The sequence below is a fragment of the Hyla sarda genome, chromosome 1, assembly GCF_029499605.1.
Source record: "Hyla sarda isolate aHylSar1 chromosome 1, aHylSar1.hap1, whole genome shotgun sequence".
Classification (NCBI taxonomy): domain Eukaryota; kingdom Metazoa; phylum Chordata; class Amphibia; order Anura; family Hylidae; genus Hyla; species Hyla sarda.
The window spans coordinates 50,073,566-50,094,169 of NC_079189.1; the positions used below are offsets into that span (position 1 = coordinate 50,073,566).

At 48.1% G+C, this 20,604-nt stretch overlaps 1 protein-coding gene and 1 non-coding gene across 3 annotated transcripts in view; both read left to right on the top strand.

Annotated features, from left to right (window-relative positions):
* The window catches only part of HTT (huntingtin), a 270,836-nt gene that overhangs the window by 97,447 nt on the left and 152,785 nt on the right, over window positions 1–20,604 (top strand). For both annotated transcript variants that reach the window (XM_056555022.1, XM_056555023.1), the window contains 2 exons: window positions 7,005–7,068; window positions 15,726–15,826. In XM_056555022.1, the coding sequence (XP_056410997.1) occupies window positions 7,005–7,068; window positions 15,726–15,826 (165 nt within the window). The remainder of the gene's footprint in view (window positions 1–7,004; window positions 7,069–15,725; window positions 15,827–20,604) is intronic.
* On the top strand, window positions 19,097–19,288 carry LOC130337919 (U2 spliceosomal RNA). The gene has a single exon (XR_008878728.1). It is a non-coding gene; the product is annotated as a U2 spliceosomal RNA (small nuclear RNA).

A 20,604-nucleotide genomic window follows, 5' to 3' on the forward strand; every position in this document is an offset into this window, starting at 1 on the left:
ACCCTACCTGTTCCCTCCCCTTCCGCTCCTTCCCAGAGTTCTGAGGAAGCTCAAAGCAGAGGACGTTTCCGCCATTCTGGTAGCTCCAGATTGGCCCCGAAGGTCGTGGTACGCCGACGTAGTCAGGCTCCTGGACGACGATCCGCTGTTCCTTCGCTTCGTCCGGACCTGCTCTCACACGGTCCTCTTTGCCACCCCAATTTACAGTCGCTGCATTTGACGGCGTGGCGGTTCAAACCGCGATATTGAGGGCCCGCGGGTTCTTTGCAAGGCGGCTACCAGGTCGTCTTTGCACACTTTCTCGAGGTTCTACCGGGTTCATACCTTCTCATCGGCTGATGCTAGTCTGGGCCGTAAAGTGTTGCAGGCGGCAGTGGATCGGCCGTCTGCCTGACTGCTTATCTGCCCACCCAAGCGACGGCTTTGGTACGTCCCACGGTCTGTGTCCCCCAATGGAGCCGATAGAGAAAAGGAGATTTTTTATTTACTTACTGTAAAATCTCTTTCTCGGAGGATCCATTGGGGGACACAGCTCCCACCCTTTTTTGGGATTTTGTACGGTTCTCTGTCCGAGGGTGTGTTCAGTTGTATTTTTTCTTCTGGTTCTTCCTGGAGGCGGGTATATTTTGCTGGGAGGAGCCGACTTTTTTTTTTTACTACCTAGTGTCACACCTCCTAGAGACAGCAGCATACACCCACGGTCTGTGTCCCCCAATGGATCCTGCGAGAGAGATTTTACGGTAAGTAAATAAATAATCTCCTTTTTCTCTATCAGCTCCATTGGGGGACACAGACCATGGGTATATGCTACTGTCTCTAGGAGGCTTGACACTATGGCAACAAGAAAAGTCTGCTCCTCCCAGCAGGGTATACCCACCCACAGGCACCTGAGGTAATCCGTTTAACTTAGTGTCTAAGGAGGTAGACACTGGTCTGGGGTTCTCCCCAGACCAGGTCTGATATTTTTTATTTTCCTAGGTTAGGGAAGTGTTAGGTTTTTATTCCTTTTTCTTTCCTGTTTTCAGGTGGGGACTCAGGAACATAGCGTTCACTGTTTCCCCATTTGCGATTGAGGGGGCACAGGCATCGTGGATGTACTGTCAACCCCCTCTCGCCAACGGTCAGCGCCTGGGGTTGTACCTCATGGATCCGGGTCCCCCTACCTCCCTGCTCGCCTCGCTCGTACATGGCAGCCCGGCATGATGCAGATGACAAAAGCTTTCTGAAGACTTCATAGGAAGACATCATGAGGTAAGTTCTTCTGACTAAGGTGAGTATCTTACTTTCATTTTGGCAGCGCGGCTGCCGACGTTCTTTCATTTCAGCAGCGCGGCTGCCGACAGAGTCTCGCCCGCGCCCTCCCTTCCCCCGCAGGTGCATATGCTTTCGCATATGCGCTCGGGGCTGGGAGCGGGCGCCATTAGGGACCGGGCTGTATTTTACTTCGGCTGCATAAGGGCGCGAACTAATCCCCAATCAGCACTGTGCGCGCGCATAGGGGGTTATTACAGGGCCAAATACAGAGCCCTTGAGCAAAGCACAGCCCCCTCTGGCCATTGGTTCAGAGGTTTTCTCATCTCCTCCGCAGTTCTCATGGGCTTTGCAACATGCTGCCTTTCGGACACAGCTTGGGTGTGACTGTTCAGTTTTTGCTATAGTCCGTGCCCAGTACTGTTCCTCCCTCCACACAGATAACTTGCTCCTTAGTTATCGATTACACTTGGAAGGCTGTAATTCAAAAATGTCTGGTTCTGCTGAACCCACTTGTTCTGCCTGCACCACTGCTCCCCCAGAACCCCCCTGCTATTTCTTCCCCGGTTGCTCTTTAGACCCGGTGGGTTCGGCCGCCCCTTCAACCTGGGGTTCCTCCCTCTCCCAGTCTATATCTGACTTGGCTCAGGTCTCCCATTCTGGGGTGACTGCCTTGGAGAGGCCCTCCTACACCGGCCCTCCGGAGAGACCCGCTCTCCCCTTATACTGATGCTCTCACAGCATCATAGGGGTGTTTCATCTGACTCATTCCCCGAGTCTTCTGACGGGCGCTCCCCTCTCGACGTGGCCTCTGCCCGCTTTCAACTCCGCCGACCAATCGGCTGACTCTCTTATCAAGAGTCCGATGACTTTGGCACCCTGCTCCAGTTTCCATTCGCTTTTGCATGGATGTCCTGGGTCGGTTAGTGGAGGCCGTGCCATTTGCCCCTCTTCACTGGTGATTCTCTTCCTATGGGACAGGTCTCCATTGTCTCTCGACCGCAAGATCGTTCTCTCTCGACAGTCTTGTCGGTCCCTTCTATGGTGGCTTCGTTTCCCCCCTGTTTTTTTTTCGGGGGCACTCCTTCCTGCCCCTCCCTGCCAGTCTGTCGGGCTGGGGAGGTGTTTTCAGGGACCGGCCGGTCTGGGGCCTTGGTCCCCCGAGAAGCCCTTTTCCCCTTTAACATGTTGGGCCTAGGGCAATCCTTTCTTTGCTTGCTTCTTGGGAAATTCCCTTCTGGGCAGAACTCAGGTTTCCGGCCATTTCAGCTATCTTCGTTCCGCGCGTCTCTGGGATGTGGTCTTCTCAGCCGGTCCTCAGTCGTCCAAGGCGAGTGGTCCCCACATCTGGAGATGTTTGCAGTGATCTGCAACCCCTGGGGCGCTCCAGATGTGGACCTCTGCACGTCCCTCCACAACCGAAGCGTTCCCCTCTCTTAGTCAGGCTTTGCCCTACCTTATCTGTTTATTGGTCGGGCTTTGCCCTGCCTTATGTTTCCTTCCCTTCCTCTCTTTTCAGGGCCGTGAGGAAACTCTCAGCAGAGGGCGTTTCTCGTGGCCCAGCCTTGCCCGGTGGGCGTGGTACGTCGCCATGGTCAGGCTCCTGAACGACTTAACGCTGCACCTTCTCTATTGTCTAGACCTCTTATCTCAGGTCTTCTGTGCCACCCCTATTTACCATCTCTGCTTTGGACGGCATGGCGGTTGAGACAGCGGTTCTGAGGACCTTTGAGGTTTCTCTTCCCGAGTGGTTCGCACCATACTGAGGGCACACAAGCCTTCCTCTGCAAGATTTACCACCATACCTGGCGGTCTTATTTTCGTTGGTGTGAAACTCAGCCTTTTTTCTCCAGTCGTGGTCTTCCTTCCCCAACCCCTTTCCCTTTCCAGTCGGGGCTGGGGCTGGCCCAAGGGTTGGCTTTCAGCTCCCTTAAGGGTCAAAGGTTCGGCCCTTTCCATTCTTTTTCAACGTCCTCTGGCGTTCAATTGTCATGTCCGAACCTGGTTCAGGGAGTGGTACAAGCTGCCCCTCCCTATCTGTCCCCTTCTTTCCCTTGGGACTTGCACTTGGTCTTAGGTGCCCTGCGAGGCGCCCCTTTTGAACCTCTCAGGGACATTTCTCTTTGCCTCCTTCCCCGGAAGGTGGTGTTCCTTATTGCTCTTACCTCTGTTAGGAGGGGTCAGAGCTGGCATCTCTCTCCTGCCGTTCTCCCTCCCTGGTTGTATACCAGGACAAGTTGTTTTCCGTCCAGGTCCGTCCTTCTTACCTGAGATGGTTTTGATTTTTCATCTCAATGAGGACATCGTCCTACCATCCTTTTGTCCAGCCCCTTCTCATCCCTGGGAGCGTTTGCTCCACCACTTTGATTGTGGTGAGGGCTGTTCGGACTTGTCTCTCAGTCACTCTTTCCTTCCGGCAGTGTGACTCCCTTTTTTGTTTTTCCGGAAGGTTGTCGTACAGGACAACCTGCTTCTACGGCCACCATTTTTCGGTGGATCCGGTCTGCTATTTCGGAAGCTTACCGCTGCAAGGGGGAGATCCCACCCTTCAGGGTTTTGGCTCATTCCACCCATTTTTCAGGGCATCCTGGGCACTCCGCTACGTGGCTTCGGCCTCGCAGTTCTGTAAAGCGTTCACGTGGTCGTCTTTGCACACTTTTGCACATTTTTATGCTTACCGTAAAATCTCTTTCTCGAAGGATCTCTTTCTCCAAAGATTCCTATTTCAGTTATCTGTCCGAGGGTGTGTTCAGTTACCTTTTTCTTCTGGTTGCTCGGACAGTTTGTGGTTTTTCTCTTGAGCTGTCGGTCTCTTCCTATTGCTCTGGGACTAAAACTGATTACCTCAGGTGCCTTTGGGCGGGTATACCCTGCTGGGAGGAGCAGACTTTTCTTGTTGCCATAGTGTCAAGCCTCCTAGAGACAGCAGCATAAACCCATGGTCTGTGTCCCCCAATGGATCCTTCGAGAAAGAGATTTTACGGTAAGCATAAAAATCTCCTTTTTTAAATGAACTGGTGCCAGAAAGTTGAACAGATTTGTAAATTATTTCTATTAAAAAATATTTACCCTTGCAGTACTTTTTAGCAGCTGTATGCTACAGAGGAGATTCTTTTCTTTTTGAATTTCTTTTTTGTCTTGTTCACAATGGTGATTTTCTCCTGCTCTGGCCAGTTCCTGATACATGCATCAGGGGTCAGCAGAAAGCAATGTGGACAATACAAAAAAGAAATTCAAAAGGAAAAGAATTTCCTCTGTAGCATACAGCTTCTAAAAAGTACTGGAAGAGTAAAGATTTTTTAATAGAAGTCACTTACAAATCTGTTTAACTTTCTGGCACCAGTTGATTTAAAAAAAATGTTTTCCCAACGGGGTACCCCTTTAAGGCTAAGTTTCCACTTGGTTTTTTTCCTAGCAGTTTTTGGATATCTGTCACTGCAGTTTTTGAGCCAAAGTCAGAAGTGGATCCATTAGGGAGGAGAAGTTTTAAGTCCTTCCTTTATATGTCCTGTTCCTTTTGAATACATTTCTGGCTTTTGCTCAAAAACTGCAGTGGCAGATATCCAAAAACTGCCAGAACAAAAAACCAAGTGGAAACTTAGCCTAAGGAGTTTTCTATGCAAGATTTATTGATGACCTTGTCACAGGATCGGTCATCAATTTTCACTTCAATGGGAGCTGAACTGCAGTAGCCCAACTCGGCCATTACACAGTGTATGGAGCTGTCTGCTTCCAGCAAAGTTTTTTGTATAACAGTTTAACAGTGGAGTGCTGACACACAGCCGATATTGATGACTTGTCCTCAAGACAGGTCATGAAATTCCATAGTGTGAATGGGTCCTTAGGGTACGTCTACGAATTTTCTGCAGAAAATTGATTATGTACGTGTGAACATACTCTAAAGTGAAACCTAGATATGGAATATTTATCTGCTTAGATTGTTGGCAGATCGTTCTTTAGCATTTTATGTGCCTGACCAACCTGCAGACTTGAGAATCTTTTTTTTTTTTTTCTTAAATATTCTTTTTTATATTTTTCGCATATAAAAAAAAACATTAAAAACACATTGAGATAAGAGAATTCCATCTTCATATCCCTTCACGTAATTACAGATGTTTTTACAATATTACCACACTTTTGTTCTATCCAGCTCCTCATCCAAGGGGAGCAGGATAGACTTACTGCAATTTATTTCTAGCCCTGAAACAAAAGATTTTTTTTCGAACATCTCCATGATCTGAGGGATTTTTTCCTTAGGCCGAGTGTCATCTGCATATAATTGAATCTTATTACTTCCGCCCCCTAATTCCGTATCCCTCTCGTGGATCCATACAGCTAGCTCTATATGTAAAGCAAATAATAATGGCAAGAGTGGGCATCCCAACCTTGTCTAGCAAAGAAAGAGGAAAGTCGATCCAGCAATTCCACTAAAACATCGATTTATTGGTTATTCAGCAGCATAAAATATCCCACATGGATAGAATTCACCACACACCACCTGGCCAGTGATTCACAGCAAAATGGACGCGTTTCGAGTGCATGCGCGCTCTTGATCACCATAACACCTGTGCTCAACCTCCTCCCTTTATACGGAGTAAAAGGGGAGGAGGATCCCATTTAAGATAAGACATGTCAACAAATGTATGAAATTATTTCTTCACGAAGACAGGTACAAAAGTTAAAACAAAGAAAAAACAAGACATAAACCACAAAAATAAAAGAAAATTGCAATGCATGCTTGTGACATTGGAGTAGATATTGGTATTATGCTCATGTATCAGTGGCTGAGGCATGTAGAGAAAGGCAGAATGTATGGTGTGCACAGATGGTATTGCACTTGCGTGTGACTAAAAAATGACACCCTTAAAAATTGTCAACTATAAACTATAGCAAACGCACATATGGAAGTCAATGTGAACATGGTTCAATAATGGTACATGAATTCCTTTCTCTTGTTCAAATCCATGTGGTGCTCTCGTCTGAAGCGCAAACTGCCAATACGCTTCGCGGCTCAGAAGCCTGCGCTGCAGATCCCCACCACGCGTTTTTTTAAATAGTTTTTCAATGGCATACATTCTGAAACTACTAATGCTGGCATTGTGTGTTTCCCTAAAGTGCATGGAAGCTCCAGATTTATTTTGGTTAATATTCACACTTGTCACATCACTGAGTTGTTCCCGAATTCTGGTCTTTAATTTACGGGTTGTACATCGTATATATTTCAAATTGCAGGCAACACACTCAATAATGTAAACCATGTTGGGGGAATTACAATTTAAATGTTGTTTAATTTTATGTGTGCTGCTGCCTGCTGAGTTTTTGAATTCTTTACATATTTGTGCCACTCCACAGGCTTTGCACCGTGTTGCTCCACATCTGTAGAAACCAACACAGTCCAACCACCTGTTCACACTTGGCGTTTCTGTTGTTATTAAACTGGGGGAGAATTTATCCCTAAGTGTGGCAGCTATTTTTGGTACCACCGACAGTCCAGACGCCAGAATTTTGGATATTTTTTCATCATCCTTTAATAGGTGTAGGTGTTTATATATTATATTTTTTATGTTTTTTTTCCCACTGCGCATCGGATTTAGTGCTGCTTGAAATACGCTACGTATACGTTGTGTATGACCCTACTCTAAATGAGATTGTGAGCCCCAGAAGGGATAATACATATGCTTATGGTGACAAATCTCTGTAAAATATGCTGTTGCAGCATAAGCAACATCATACATCCAGTTTTCTTTTTGCAGGTTAGTCAGTTTCTTGGAAGGCCGAGCTGAAGGACTACATAGAGGTGTCCATTTTTATACTGGGGTAATTATGTCTGATTTTGTATTTGGTGAATATATGGGGTATTTATATGAATGTGTCACAGACAGTTGCTATAAATCATTAATGTCACTCGAAACCTAATATTTGATGACTGTTGAGGCTTTTTTTTTGTTAGTGCATTTTTTAAAATCTTTGTTTTTGTATTTTGAATAAATAACAAAGACTTCTCTGCACAGAGGGCGGAAAAGGCAATATCAACAGAATGGAAAGCAAAACTCATATAACAAGAACATGTATCAAGCATAGGCTGCAGCGCCCACAAGAGCATGTGGGACTGGTATACTACACAGGTTCTAAAAAGGCCTGATGGCCAACTCAAAGAAAGGGAGCAGGGAAACGAAGTAAGAAAAGAGGGAAAGGAAAGGATGTAGCACTCCCACTAAAAATATGAAAATGGGAATCATGCTGTCCACAATCTCGCAAACAGTGGGCAGAGGCTCAAGGTAACATCTTGTGCATATGAGTAGGGACCCATACCATCTGGAGAGTGTTTTTTTTTTAAATTCGTTTTATTGAAAAGTAAATAACTGTAGACCACAGGCCCATTAAAGTGAACATGAAGCATATCCACAGTACATAGAAAAGGGTCATGAGACCATACATCAATTTACAGAATGTAAGCGACAGGATACTCCAGGTTACATCACATGGTAAACGTCAAAGTCATAAAACACTACCCAACTGAGGTAGGGAAACTGTGAACAAAATAGAACAAGAAGGCGAACATTCGCCAAAATTAGCAATCGTATACCATCCCGCGAGGAGCACCAATACTATCACTAGTTAGTGGTACCATCAAATAACCCATGATAAATAATCCCGAAAGGCACCCACGCATCCAAAGAGGTAGAAAGAGAATCGACAAACGTACACAGAAAGAGAAACGAAGGTTAGTAGAGACCACAGATAGCAAGCATAATATCAATGTATCTTACACTGTCCCAGAGGGGGTCACAGAATACGAGCATTGAGTCAAGGGAGAGGAACACCAACCACCCCACACAGAATAAAATTTACCCGGGCACTTCCTATTTTTGTACACTATGTGTGAGAAAGGCAATGTAGCATTCACCAAAGCCTTCCATTGAGTCAGGGTAGGAGAGCCGAGGTCCATCCACTTAAGAGCAATAGCCTTCCTGGCCAAGAACAGAGTTTCCCGCAAAAACGTACGTACGTGATGTGTCCATATCTCTTCATCTAAGATACCAAAAAGGCAGATCAAAGGATCAAGAGATAGGGAAGGTTGAGCCAGAGTAGCTAAAAAAGTGAGCACTGCACGCCAGAAAGCTGCGATATATGGGCAAGCCCAAATCAAATGCCAAAAGTCTGCCCTGGCAGCGCTACAACGATGACAGGCATCGGAGTCTGAACGACCCATTCTATTGAGCCTTAAAGGAGTAATATAACTATAGTGTATAATGTTCAATTGGATCAATTTATTATTCGCCGCCGGGGACACTAACATGTGGGAGGAAAAAATGTCCTCCCATACATCCTTAGTCAAATTAGGGATATGGGATTCCCAATGCCGGACCGCCGACACTGGATTGCGGGAGTTCTTGGCCTGAATAAGGTGCGTGTACAGGATGGACACCAGCCCCCTGGGACCCTGTGACTTCAAAACCCCGATGAGGGGAAACGCTGATATCAATGGGCTCCCAATGGGGAACTGGGCATTCAGGGCGTGTCGGAGCTGGAGGTATTTAAAAAAACTGTTTCTGGGAAGAGCATGACTGGATTGCAACTGATCAAATGAACAGAGCACATTGTCACGATATACATGCCCCAAGGTGAGCACCCCCGCGTTCTGCCAGAAGACTGGGTCCAGAGCATCGCTCACTTGAGGAAGTTGAGGATTATGCCATAGAGGGGTATCCTCAGCGATGTCAGTATATCCATATATCCCCTTGACAGCCCGCCACACCTTTATAGCCAGCTTATGAAGTTGGAGATAAGCTCTACCACCCAGAACAGGACTATCTAGCAGCATCCTAAGGGACATTGTCGGGACAGACCTAGCTAGGGACTGTTCGGAGTCCGGCACCACATCCCCAGAGATCCAGTGCCTGATATACCGAAGTTGACCGGCCAAATAATATAAATAAAAATCAGGGAGTGACATTCCCGCCGCCAACTTGGGGCGTTGTAACGTGGTTAGCCGAATTTTAGGTCTATTGGGGCCCCAAATAAATGGTGAAAGAAGGGAGTGAAGAGAATCAAAGAAGTGTCTAGGTACAGGCACTGAGGCATGCTCCAGCGCATAAAGGCACTTAGGTAAGACAATGAGTTTAATAAGATTGATACGGCCAGCGACCGACAATGGGAGCGTGGTCCACACCCGGAACTTCGCTTTAACATAAGGAAGTAGAGTGAGTATATTGGCGGACAGGTCAAGCAAAGGATCTCTGTGAATGTGCACCCCCAAATACTTAAATGAGGAAACCACCGGGAGGCCATTCATTACCGGGGGCCAATCCCTAGACAGAAGTGGCATCACTGCAGACTTAGTCCAGTTGATGAGTAGACCAGAGAAATACCCAAATCGGTCCATGAGTGTCATGACATAAGGTAGCATCACTGTAGGGTCAGAGAGGAATAACACCATATCATCGGCATATAGGCCTATGCGCTCCTCCCGGCCCCCCGTAGACATACCTCGGAAGCCAGGATCCTGCCGAATGCGGAGGGCGAGGGGCTCCACTGCCACCGCAAACAGAAGCGGGGACAAGGGACACCCCTGACGTGTGCCCCGGCCGAGAGCAAATGGGGAGGAACACACACCATTCACCAGGATCTGGGCCTGCGGGCATCTGTACAGGAGGGACACCCATTTTCTAAAATTAGGACCAAAACCAAATTTAACAAGGGTAGCCTGCAAATAACCCCATTCCACGGAATCAAAGGCCTTGGCGGCGTCCAGCGACGCCAAAGCCCAATCTCCCCCCAGAGCGTTACCCACCTGGACAGCCGCCTGTACCCTACGGATGTTATCGGATGTGGATTTGCCAGGCATAAAGCCGGATTGATCTGGGTGAATTATGGTTAGGATTACCTTGTTCAATCGGTTAGCTAAAACTTTCGTAAGCGCCTTATAATCCAGATTCAGCAGCGAAATGGGTCTGTAAGAACCGCACTCCACAGGATTTTTATCAGGTTTTAGGAGAACAACTATGGTTGCCTCATACATGGAGGCTGGTAGAATACCATCCTCAAATGCCCGTTCAAACATTGCAAGCAGGGAAGGAAGGAGCATGTCGGAATACCGCAAGTAAATCTCCAGTGGAAGGCCATCAGGGCCCGGAGATTTACCCTTAGTCATGTCCACCATGGCATCCTGAATCTCCAGTAAGGAGATGGGGGCCTCCAACATCATCCGATCACTATCCGATAGTACCGGAAAGTCAATACCGTCCAGGTAGGTGTCCAACTCCTCAGCACCATATTGCACCTGTGAAGAATAAAGATTAGAGTAGTATGTGGCAAAGCAACGCGCAATGTCCGCAACCCCCGACAGCTCGGACCCATCCGAGGCCACTATCTTAAGAATCGCAGGGGCAGAAGAGTTCTGCCTGACTATGTGTGCTAACAGCTTACTAGATTGATTGCCATGTTCAAAGTAGAATTGTTTTGTGAAAAACAGCTTTCTATTGGCCTTCTCTGAGAGGTGCAGCATATATTGCCGCCCCGCACACAGCCATTCAACCTTATTAGCCTCGGATGAGTCCGCAACGTATCGGGCCTCCAACTCCGCACATCGTCCAGCCAGCTCCTCCTCCCGCCTAGACGCTGACTTTTTGAGAAAGGAGATAGTGGAGCGCAAACACCCCCTCAAATACGCTTTCAGTGTCTCCCATACCAGGGTGGGGGAACTCCCAGGGGAATTAGCCTCAAGAAAGACTCGAAGCTGGTCTGGAATACGGTCGCAGGGGCCTATCTGTTCCAGCCAGAAAGGGTGGATTTTCCACCTCCGTGGTGAACCAGGATCTATCATGGAGACATCAAGCATTAGGGGGGAATGGTCTGATATAGCCCGCGGTTCATAGGAAACCGCTGAAACTTGGGGAAGAAGGAGCGAGTTGCCACATGCAAGGTCAATCCTGGACAGCGCATTTCTGCCCAGAGTGTGACAAGAGTATTGCCTAGCCTGAGGGTACCTGGCCCTAAAAATGTCCACCCATCCAACCTCCTCCAAAAACAGCGATAAAGGGCCACCCCCGACTCCCGCCGGGATCCCCCTGGGGCTATGACGATCAAGGGACGGATTCGGTACCATGTTGAAGTCCCCCATACAGAGGACACGGGCAGAGGAATAACTAGCTGCGAATGTAACCGCCTTATGGAGTATATCCATAGAGGCGGGGGGAGGGTTGTATATGAATAAAAAGACAAAAGGCACATTATTCAAGAATGCGTAAACGAAGATAAAACGACCCTGTGAATCCTTACGTACTGTAACCGGGTCCCACCTCACTCTCCGACTAACCAGTAGGGAAACCCCCCTTGAGAAGGACGTGTGATAGGAGTGCAAGGACCATTGGACCCAGGGTTTAGAAAGCTGCCCAGCTCTATCTGGAGTAAGATGTGTCTCCTGCAGTGCCACAATATGAGGCTGATACTTCCTAATATGGGAGAATATCATAGTGCGCTTGCGCGAGGTGCGTGCTCCTCTAACATTCCATGACATTATCTTAATATCAGCCATAAGAAGAGACAACACATAAAACAGCAGGGGGAGAGGTAAAGACAGAGAAGACATACATGCCCCAGCCGGGGTGAGAAATACTGACAGGGATGCGCGGGACCATATATAGGCCGTGGTACTGAAGTGGTTAGACCCAAAACCCTACTAATAGGTGACCTCGCGGGTAGGTATCTTGGAGGCAAAATGAAACCCAAAACTAAGTAGGGGAACAGTAAATAAATCAAACAGTAAACATTTATACCAGTGTTGCATAAGCATCAGTGGAGCAACAGCTCCATCTAGTGGGGAGAACCTGCTCTTACATACTAACAGTGGAGAACCCTGAGTATGTACATCAATCAGTAGGAGAGTATTAGTCCAACTGGGACCCGAGAAAAGAAGTGGAGGAGAATACAGGAAGAAAGAGAAGAGAAGAAAATAAAACGAGGGAGGGGGGAAGGGGAAAAGGAGGGAGAGAAGAGGAAGGAGAGAGGAAGGAGAGAGGAAGGAGAGAGAGGGTGGACGGGAGGGGGAAGAACAGGGGGTGGAGGGAGGGTCCCACGAAGGAGAGAAGGATAGGGGAAGCAGGAGAGAGAGAGAGGAAATAGAACATGAGAAACTCATATGATCAACAGTAAATCCCATCCCCTCCCCAGGAGATTGTCCCCCCGCCACCCCGACCCCCCCACAAATGGAAAAAATAATAATAAAAAAAAAAAATAGGGGAAGAAAAAGGAAAAAAAAAAAAAATAAATAATGACCCCAGCAAACAGGAGTCACACAGCAAGGGACAGTCCAGGTAGTCGAGGAACAAAAGGCCTAAGGCACAAAAATGGGGGGGGGGGGTTTTCGTTGGTCAGGAAGGGAGAATGGGAAGGGGGGGGGGAAAATGGCACATCTGGAAGGGGGGAAGGAGACCATATAAAGATCGCGTACTAGTAGTCCAGTGGCCGACGTCCTCCAAGTCCGTGACTCAAAAATAAAAAATAAAAAAAAAAGGGGGGGGGGGGGGGGGGGAAATGTAAAAAAATGGACCGACCCAGGAAAAAGGGACAGGGTGACGTGGAAGGTAGACTGAAGAGGGACAGAGTAAATCCTTTCAGAGGGTCAGGGTAGGGCCCTCATGCAGTCCCGGAGGGACAGTCCTGAGTCAGGGCACACAGCAGTCCAAAGTAAGCAACAGGAAGGGGGCGAGGGAAGGGAGAGGTAAGGCCTGGGATCATCAGGGGGGCATTAGGTGCATGGGAAGAGTGGAGGATCTGGGGAGACTAGGCTCCCGGGGAGGGGGGAAGAGGAAGCACAGTACCTTGAGCTCCGCAGAGGGGTCCAGGAGACCGGGGCCATACAGGGGGGTAGAGGTAAGGAGAGGGAGGGTAAAGGTCATGGCAGGAGGTCCTGTACCGGCATCTCCATCTCTCCACGTAATCCGGGGTCACCTACAGGATCCGGTTCAACGTTGGCGCCGTAGCCAGTCATCCGCATCCTGCGGGGAAGTAAAGAAAATCGCCCGGTCACCATCCACGATCCTCAACCGGGCAGGGTATGCCATGGAATATGGTACCCCTCTCTCTCTCAGCCGCGCCTTGATAGAAGTAAACGAGGCCCTCTTGCGTTGAAGATCAGAGGAGAAGTCCGGGAAAATGGACACCTTTGCGTTCTGCACTATGATCTCCGGCAGCCGCCGGGCAGAGCGGAGGATCAAGTCCTGATCATTGCAGTTGAGAAACCTCGCCAATAGAGGACGAGGAGGTGCACCAGGGATCGGAGGCTTAGATGGTACTCGGTGTGCTCTCTCCACGGCGTAAGCAGCTGAGAATGGGGCATCCGGAAAAAGCTCTTTGATCCAGGACTCCACATAGGCCCCCGGGTTCTGACCCTCCGCCCGCTCAGGAAGACCGATCACTCTAATGTTATTCCGGCGCAGCCGGTTCTCGAGGTCGTCATTCTTCTGACGGGCCAAATCCAGCTGTTCCCGGACCTCGCGGAGTGAAGAGGGTAGAGGCTGTACCGTGTCTTCCAGGGTGGAGATGCGCGTCTCAGTCTCCGTCACCCGCTCCCTCAGGGTCTGAAAGTCCTGCCGTAGGAGGCCCACGTCCACCCTGACCTCTTCAAGCTTTCCGGTGAGAGAAGTGCGGCATGTCTGGATCGCCATCAGGAGGGTATCGCTCACCTCTCGAAGGGTAAGGTCAGTAGAATCTGCTCCCTCTTCACGATGTGGAGCCTCTCCGTCCTCCTCAGCCGCTGGTGGAACACGCGCCCCGGCCTGAGCGGCGCCATCTTGCCTGACAGCGCGGGCATAGTCCCGGAGCTTTTCCACAGCCGGTCGATCCTTGTTTCTCGTCGGGTCTTGTTTAGAGGCCATAATGCGGGTCCTCAGCCGAGTCTGTGGGGTCAGGGACTCCAGGATTCACCTCAGGATAAGTTAAATGCAGGTTCTAAGCGGGAGCACTCACAGCGTGCGACCGCTCATCTCAACCGCCAAGCCACGCCCCCATCTGGAGAGTGTTTAAACACTGATTTTTGGTACCGGCTAGAAATGGAAGGAGAGTTAGCCCACTGGAACGCTGCATAAGTACCCCCAGTATATACTAAGAGCAGCATAATAAACATTAACAACACCCTACCTTCCCCCATATAAGACAAATATAACAGAAACAATAAACCCCTGAGGTATCACAAAAGCAATCCAAGCTACAATAATAAGAAAAATCTGCCTCCCTAATATCAGCACTGAGGAAGCATGGTCCTAAGGAACTTAGGAGGTAGAAAGCAAACTATGTAAGATTTTTGCAACAGGAGGCAAATACTTGAGCTGGAGTGGGTCTAAAGAATGGTTTTGCTGTTTTGAAGGGAGGAGTGAGAGAGACTGTGCTAGAAGCAAAAAAACAGGGAGAATCCATTCCGGAAGAGTCAATAGGGTGATTCAGAGAAGAAGAAAGGCTTGGGGCAGATCAGTTGGAGATTTGTCCAAGAGTTCAGAGCCAGCTTTGCAAAGCACAAGGTGGAAAGGGTGGCCCTATCTGTAGGTCGCACCTGCCATCTGAGCAGCTTCAAGCAAGGGTTTGAGCAGCCTTCTCATCGCCAATGTATGATTGCAGATGACAGGGAGAATAGTCACAGAATAGCCATCCAAGTCCATCGGTCCCTCCTCCCAGGCTTTGTGAGGGATTGCCTCCTTTGGCTGGTAAAAATGTACATGACAAAAGGTCTTCCCCAGTCTTGGGAGCGTTGACCAGCCCTTCTATGGGTATGATCTAATTTCAAACGTGCAGTATCAGAAGCCCCCAGATAATGGTTAAAAATAGTCACCACGGCATCTACCAACTTGTCTCCCACAAGTGATTCTCGCAGGCCCCTCAGCTTCACCATGTTACAGCGTCCTTAATGCTCAAGAACGTTGATATGCAAAGTAAAGCCTCTCAAGATGGCAGCGATGGAACCGTTAATGACTGCCACATCCTAGGCATGATGAGTCTCGATGCTGCTGATATGAGCATTTAGGTCAGCCTTGGTGGGTATGGCCTGCAACATACACTTAAGTTTCAGTAGTAGAAGCAGTTGAAACTGCATTTTGCAGATCTTGAAAGGTTACGGTTAGCGTAGTAGCACCTCTGTCAAGAAGAGGCAGGTAGAGCTGGCTGATTTCCTGCGGCGAGGCAGGGTGGAGACGCGCAGAGGAGGAAGGCAGTGTCAGGTTGCGCCTGGGGACTGGAGGATAGCAAGCTGATGAGGCTTGTGCAAAGCAGGAAAGAGATGGTACTTGAGTCTATGGAGGTTTGGCTTCAGTTTTTGAGCCACAACTCAAATTTTTTTTCATCCATAAGAAATCAAGTGTGTAGGAGTATAACCTATCAATCAGGTCTGCTGCAGTGCAAGATAGTAAAGTGCTGCTACTGTTTTTGGTCTGTACCTCTAAAGGGATTCATAGTTTCTCATCAGGTTATTCTCTATATTGCAGTTGCTGCATCTTCAGGAACGTGTACTAAATGGTGTCATCATAAGCCTTCTAGGGGATGAAGATGCCCGGGTGAGACACGTAGCAGCGGCCTCCTTGGTTCGGTAAGTCTGAGTTGAGTGTATTGTGCAGAATTGGATGGCGTCAATTTCATCAGAATTTTTGACTTCTTCTAAAGACATTGTCAAAACAAATCTAAAAGCCACAGGACTAGACTAAAAACTGAAATGTATTTAGTGTATTATGCTTGGCTGTAAGTCATGTGACATCTTAAAGGGGTATTCTGGTGGAAAACTATTTTTTTTTTTTTAAATGAACTGGTGCCAGAAAGTTACAGATTTGTAAATTACTTGTATTAAAAAATCTTAATCCTTTCAGTACTGTGTACTCTGTATGCTACAGAAGAAATTGTTTACCTTTTTTTTTTATTTCTTTTTTGGAATGTCCACAGTGCTCTCTGCTGACACCTCTGTCTGTGTCAGGAACTGTCCAGAGTAGTATAGGTTTGCTATGGTTTCTCCTGCTCTGGACAGTTCCTGATACGGGCATCAGGTGTCAACAGAGAGCACTGTGGACAACACAGAAAAGAAATTCCAAAAATAAAGATTTTCCTCTGTAGCAAACAGCTGCTAAAAAGTACTGAAAGATTAAGATTTTTTGATGGAAGTCATATACAAATCTATTTAACTTTCTGGTACCAGTTCATTTAAAAAAAAGTTTTCCACCGGAGTACCCCTTTAATGGGCATTACATTACTATAAGTGGGCCAATAGCTGGCACTAAAAAGATTAATGATTATATGTGATGTCCTGTATACTAAAGAAGTTTTAGAAAATTTCCCTGATCTTGGGAAAAAGTATTTAAAGGGATTTTGCCACATTTGAAACCAACCCCCAAAAACTACAGTAACATGTAAAAATTTCAAATTATGCTAATTTTAAATCTGTATTGTTTTAAGCTGTTTACTGATAACTATAGCATACAATGAGTTTTGGAGGTTACATTCCCTTTAAATCATAACTATCATTTACATAAACTTTTGACCTGTTGTCTAGACTGATGTGCTCCATACACTATAATAGATCCCACCAGTCGGATCTGGCCGGCCGGCCGAAGAGTGAATCATTCTACCGTGGCCTTCACCTGGCTATAACACATAATTGAAGGGAGTATCAGGACTGGGGTCTTGATGACATGCTAAAAGTTTGTGTAAATGACAGTAATGCTTTAAAGGGATTGTCAAAAGTAAAAATAAACCAACTCACTATTATTATTAGTAGAGATGAGTGAACTTACAGTAAATTCGATTCGTCATGAACTTCTCGGCTCGGCAGTTGATGATTTTTCCTGCGTAAATTAGTTCAGCCTTCAGGTGCTCCGGTGGGCTGAAAAAGGTGGATACATTCCTAGGAAAGAGTCTCGTAGGACTGTATCCACCTTTTTTAGCCCATTGGAGCACCGGAAAGCTGCACTAATTTATGCAGGAAAGTCATCAACTGCCGAGCCGAGAAGTTCGTGACGAATCAAATTTACTGTAAGTTCGCTCATCTCTAATTATTAGCCATAGTGCACAGATCTTCCATTTCAGCTGTCTTTTCCTTGTAAGCTGTGATGTCACGTCACAAGCTCTCAAAGCAGTCTGCCCCTCCTCTCAAATCCTTCCCCATCTTGTCAGCACGAGAGAAAATCAGTATTACTGCTCGTTAGAGTTATGACGTTAGATAAGGCAGCAGGAAGCTGTTCTCAGTCACAGTAGTTTCTGTCAGACTGAGCTCTCTTCTGCCTTATCTAACAAATCATAAATCTAATTAGCAGTAATACCCACTGTCATTCACATCACTGGTCTTGCAGGCAGGAAAGGAGGGGGAGGAAGGACTGCTTTAAAGGGGTACTCCGGGATCCCATTTCTCGGTCGGCTCCATTGGGGGACACAGAGACCATGGGTATATCTAGCTGACACTAGGCAACAAAAATAAATTCTGTCCCTTCTGGCAGGATATACCCCGCCTACAGGCTCTGAGCTAATCAGTTATAGCTTAGTGTCCGTAGGAAGTGGACACAGGTCTAGAGTTCTCCAGACTTGATATTTTACTTTCTTCTTTTTTAGTTTAGGGACATGAATGTAGATTTTCTTGGTTGCCTCATTGGGGAACACAGGAGACCATGGGTATTATGCTGCTGTCCACTAGGCGGCTGACACTAGGCAAAAAAAAAGTCAGCTCCTCCCAGCAGGGTATACCCACCCACAGACACAGAGCTAATCAGTTTTAGCTTAGTGTCAGTAGGAGGCAGACACAGGTCTGGAGCTCTCTCCAGACCTAGTCTTTTATCTTCTATTTTCTAGCTAGGGATGTCTAGTTAGCATTTTTTTGTTGTTGTTATTTTTCTAGGTTGGGCGACAGGAGCATGGTGCTACCTGATCTCTCACATGCGACAAAGGGCATAAGAGTATGGGCCGTCAACCCCTTCTCGCCAACGGTCAGCATTTGGTGGCAGTACCCTGGGTCTGAATCCCCCACTTGCCCCTGCCCGGCACGATGCAGCGTGGCCATAAGCTGGCTGCAGACTTTCAGGGTGAGTATGTACCATATCCCCCCCCTCTCCTCTCCCTTCCTTATGTTCATCAGGGGTCCCCCTTGTTCTGTAGTGCCCAGCTCCTCAGCTGCCATTACACGTGGCTGTGCTGGGCTGGACCCCTCATGGCCTCCGGCGCCATGCTGGAGGGGACAACACGGTGGGCTGAACCCCTGCATCCCCTCCGCTGGTTGCAGGATTAATAGGTTCCCCCCCCCACTAAATGTCCCCACTTGCCACACATGTTTTGCAGCCAGGCCCAGTGACCTGGACATGTTTTATTTTCTTGCTGCCCCAGTGTCAGTCACCCACGGGAGCGGGGGTCTCTGGTCCCAGGTGGCCGACCACTTCCCCAGTGGGGGCACAAACCAGCCCACTTGCCGCATAACCTTGAATCAGCCGCATGATCGTACCTCCGTTCCTGCGGCCAGGTGATAGAGGGACTGGCCTCTTCACACTATAGGCCTGGTCTCTGTCTTTTCCCACTTTCCTTTTCTAAGCCCGGGCCTCCTCCTTACTTCATTAGGCCGTCTCCGGTATCTCCTGGGGGCGAGCTGCTCTGCAAAGTAAAATTAAAGTAAAAAAAAAGAATCACTTCAATTTTCCCAGGCTCTCTGCGCTCTCTAGTGGCTGTTTCATACACAGCTCTTATGTTTCCATTCTTTTGCTTGGCCCCCTTCTGGTGGCCAAAACTTGTTACTGCAGCCTTACTGTATTCCTGTGGCTTTCTCTGTGCCCCTCCCTATCTGTAGGGCAGTCTGCGGGTGTTTTTCTTTTTTTTACTGGAGTATTTTCCTAAGCTCGCTTCTCTGGCTTTTTGAGTAGGATCAAGTATAGTATCTGTTCTTCTCAGTTTCTCATCTGATACGTCCCATATCCGGGGACCTTATATTAGATGGATTTTGGATAACGGGGGCCGATTCCTAAGCCTGCTTCTGTCACCTTCTGTGCGTGACTGATAGGGCAGTTTCTGCAGGTTCAGCGCATCCCAAAGGTTGGAATGCTTGGTTTTTGCTCTGAGTATTGTGCTCCCGTACTCCACTGTGAGTGGGATTTGACCGATGTGCAATGGACCCTCTACATCCTCCATGGAAGTTGAGACATCTGCTGCTATTCCGGTACTCCACTGTGAGTCAGAGTTGACAAATGTGCAATGGACCCTCTACTTCATCCATGAAGGTTGAGACATCTGCCGCAGCTGCTATTCCGGCACTCCACTGGTACTGGCATCCACCTTTCCCCTCCAGGGGTGGGGTATCACTGGCCTTCCAGTGACAGTAGTTTGCCTTAGCTTAGTGAGGTGTCTATCAGAATTTCAGCCCTTACGCTTTCCCTTCTTCAAGTGGTCGTGTGGCTCTTGTACAGTTCCTGCTTTTGCAGCCGTTGTTGTTCGGCCTTCCAGGATCGGAGGGTTTCCTTCTTTTGTTCCTTCTCTTCCTCTCCCTGCCCTCATTCTTCTCCTTTGTGGCGGAGTTCTGTGGCATTTGGCTTAGTTGCGGCTGTTGCCGTCCTAGCTTTCACTTGACCCTTTTCGGCACTTGTCTTGGTCTTGTTAGGGTGGTTCCTGTTTTCTACCCCTCTTCCTCTGGGTGGGGTACTGTTGATTCTGGCCAGATCCATGCCTTGGCTTCTCCAGCCCCTTGTGCTGTCCTCTTTCCCTGTCTGGATAGGTCTTACTTGGGAGCCGTCCTGGCAGTCCTTGGGCTTCCTACTGGATGTGCATGCTCTCTGTTGATCTCTGCTCTTCCTTTTTCAGTGTTCCTTCTGCTTGGAGAGTCTCTAGGCCTTCCTCCTTGTGGTCCTTCTGTTCGGGCTGCCCTTGGCTCCCCATGGTTCCACAACAGTCTCTGCTGTGGCAGGTCACCCTCCCTTTTTGGAGTTTGTCAATTGTGCCATGCTTGCCTGACTGTCTGGGTGGGTGCCCTCTCGCTCCCTGGAGGTGTCTTCTGTTACCTCACCTGGTCGCTTCAGCTGGGTTGACTTCTCGCTGGGTCTTCTCTGTCTTTCTCACGGTGACTTGTTCTGGGATGTTGCTCAGTCGGTCATCCAGTCCGCTCTGGCCTTTGGGATCCTCTGCTTGATCGGCCTTTTTTTTATCCCCTAGCCTCTTGTGTATGTGAGTGCTGGGCAGCATGGTGATCTCAGGGGTAGCATTGCCTTTTTTTCTCGGCCACTATTCTTCCCTGGAGTATTTCAATCTTTCCCTGGAGGCCCCAGATTTGTTCAGAACCCTCTCCCTCGGTATTTGACCTTTTTAAGTCCTCCTTGCATTGGGCTCTTCTCTTCCAGGTGGCCTTCCCATGCCTCG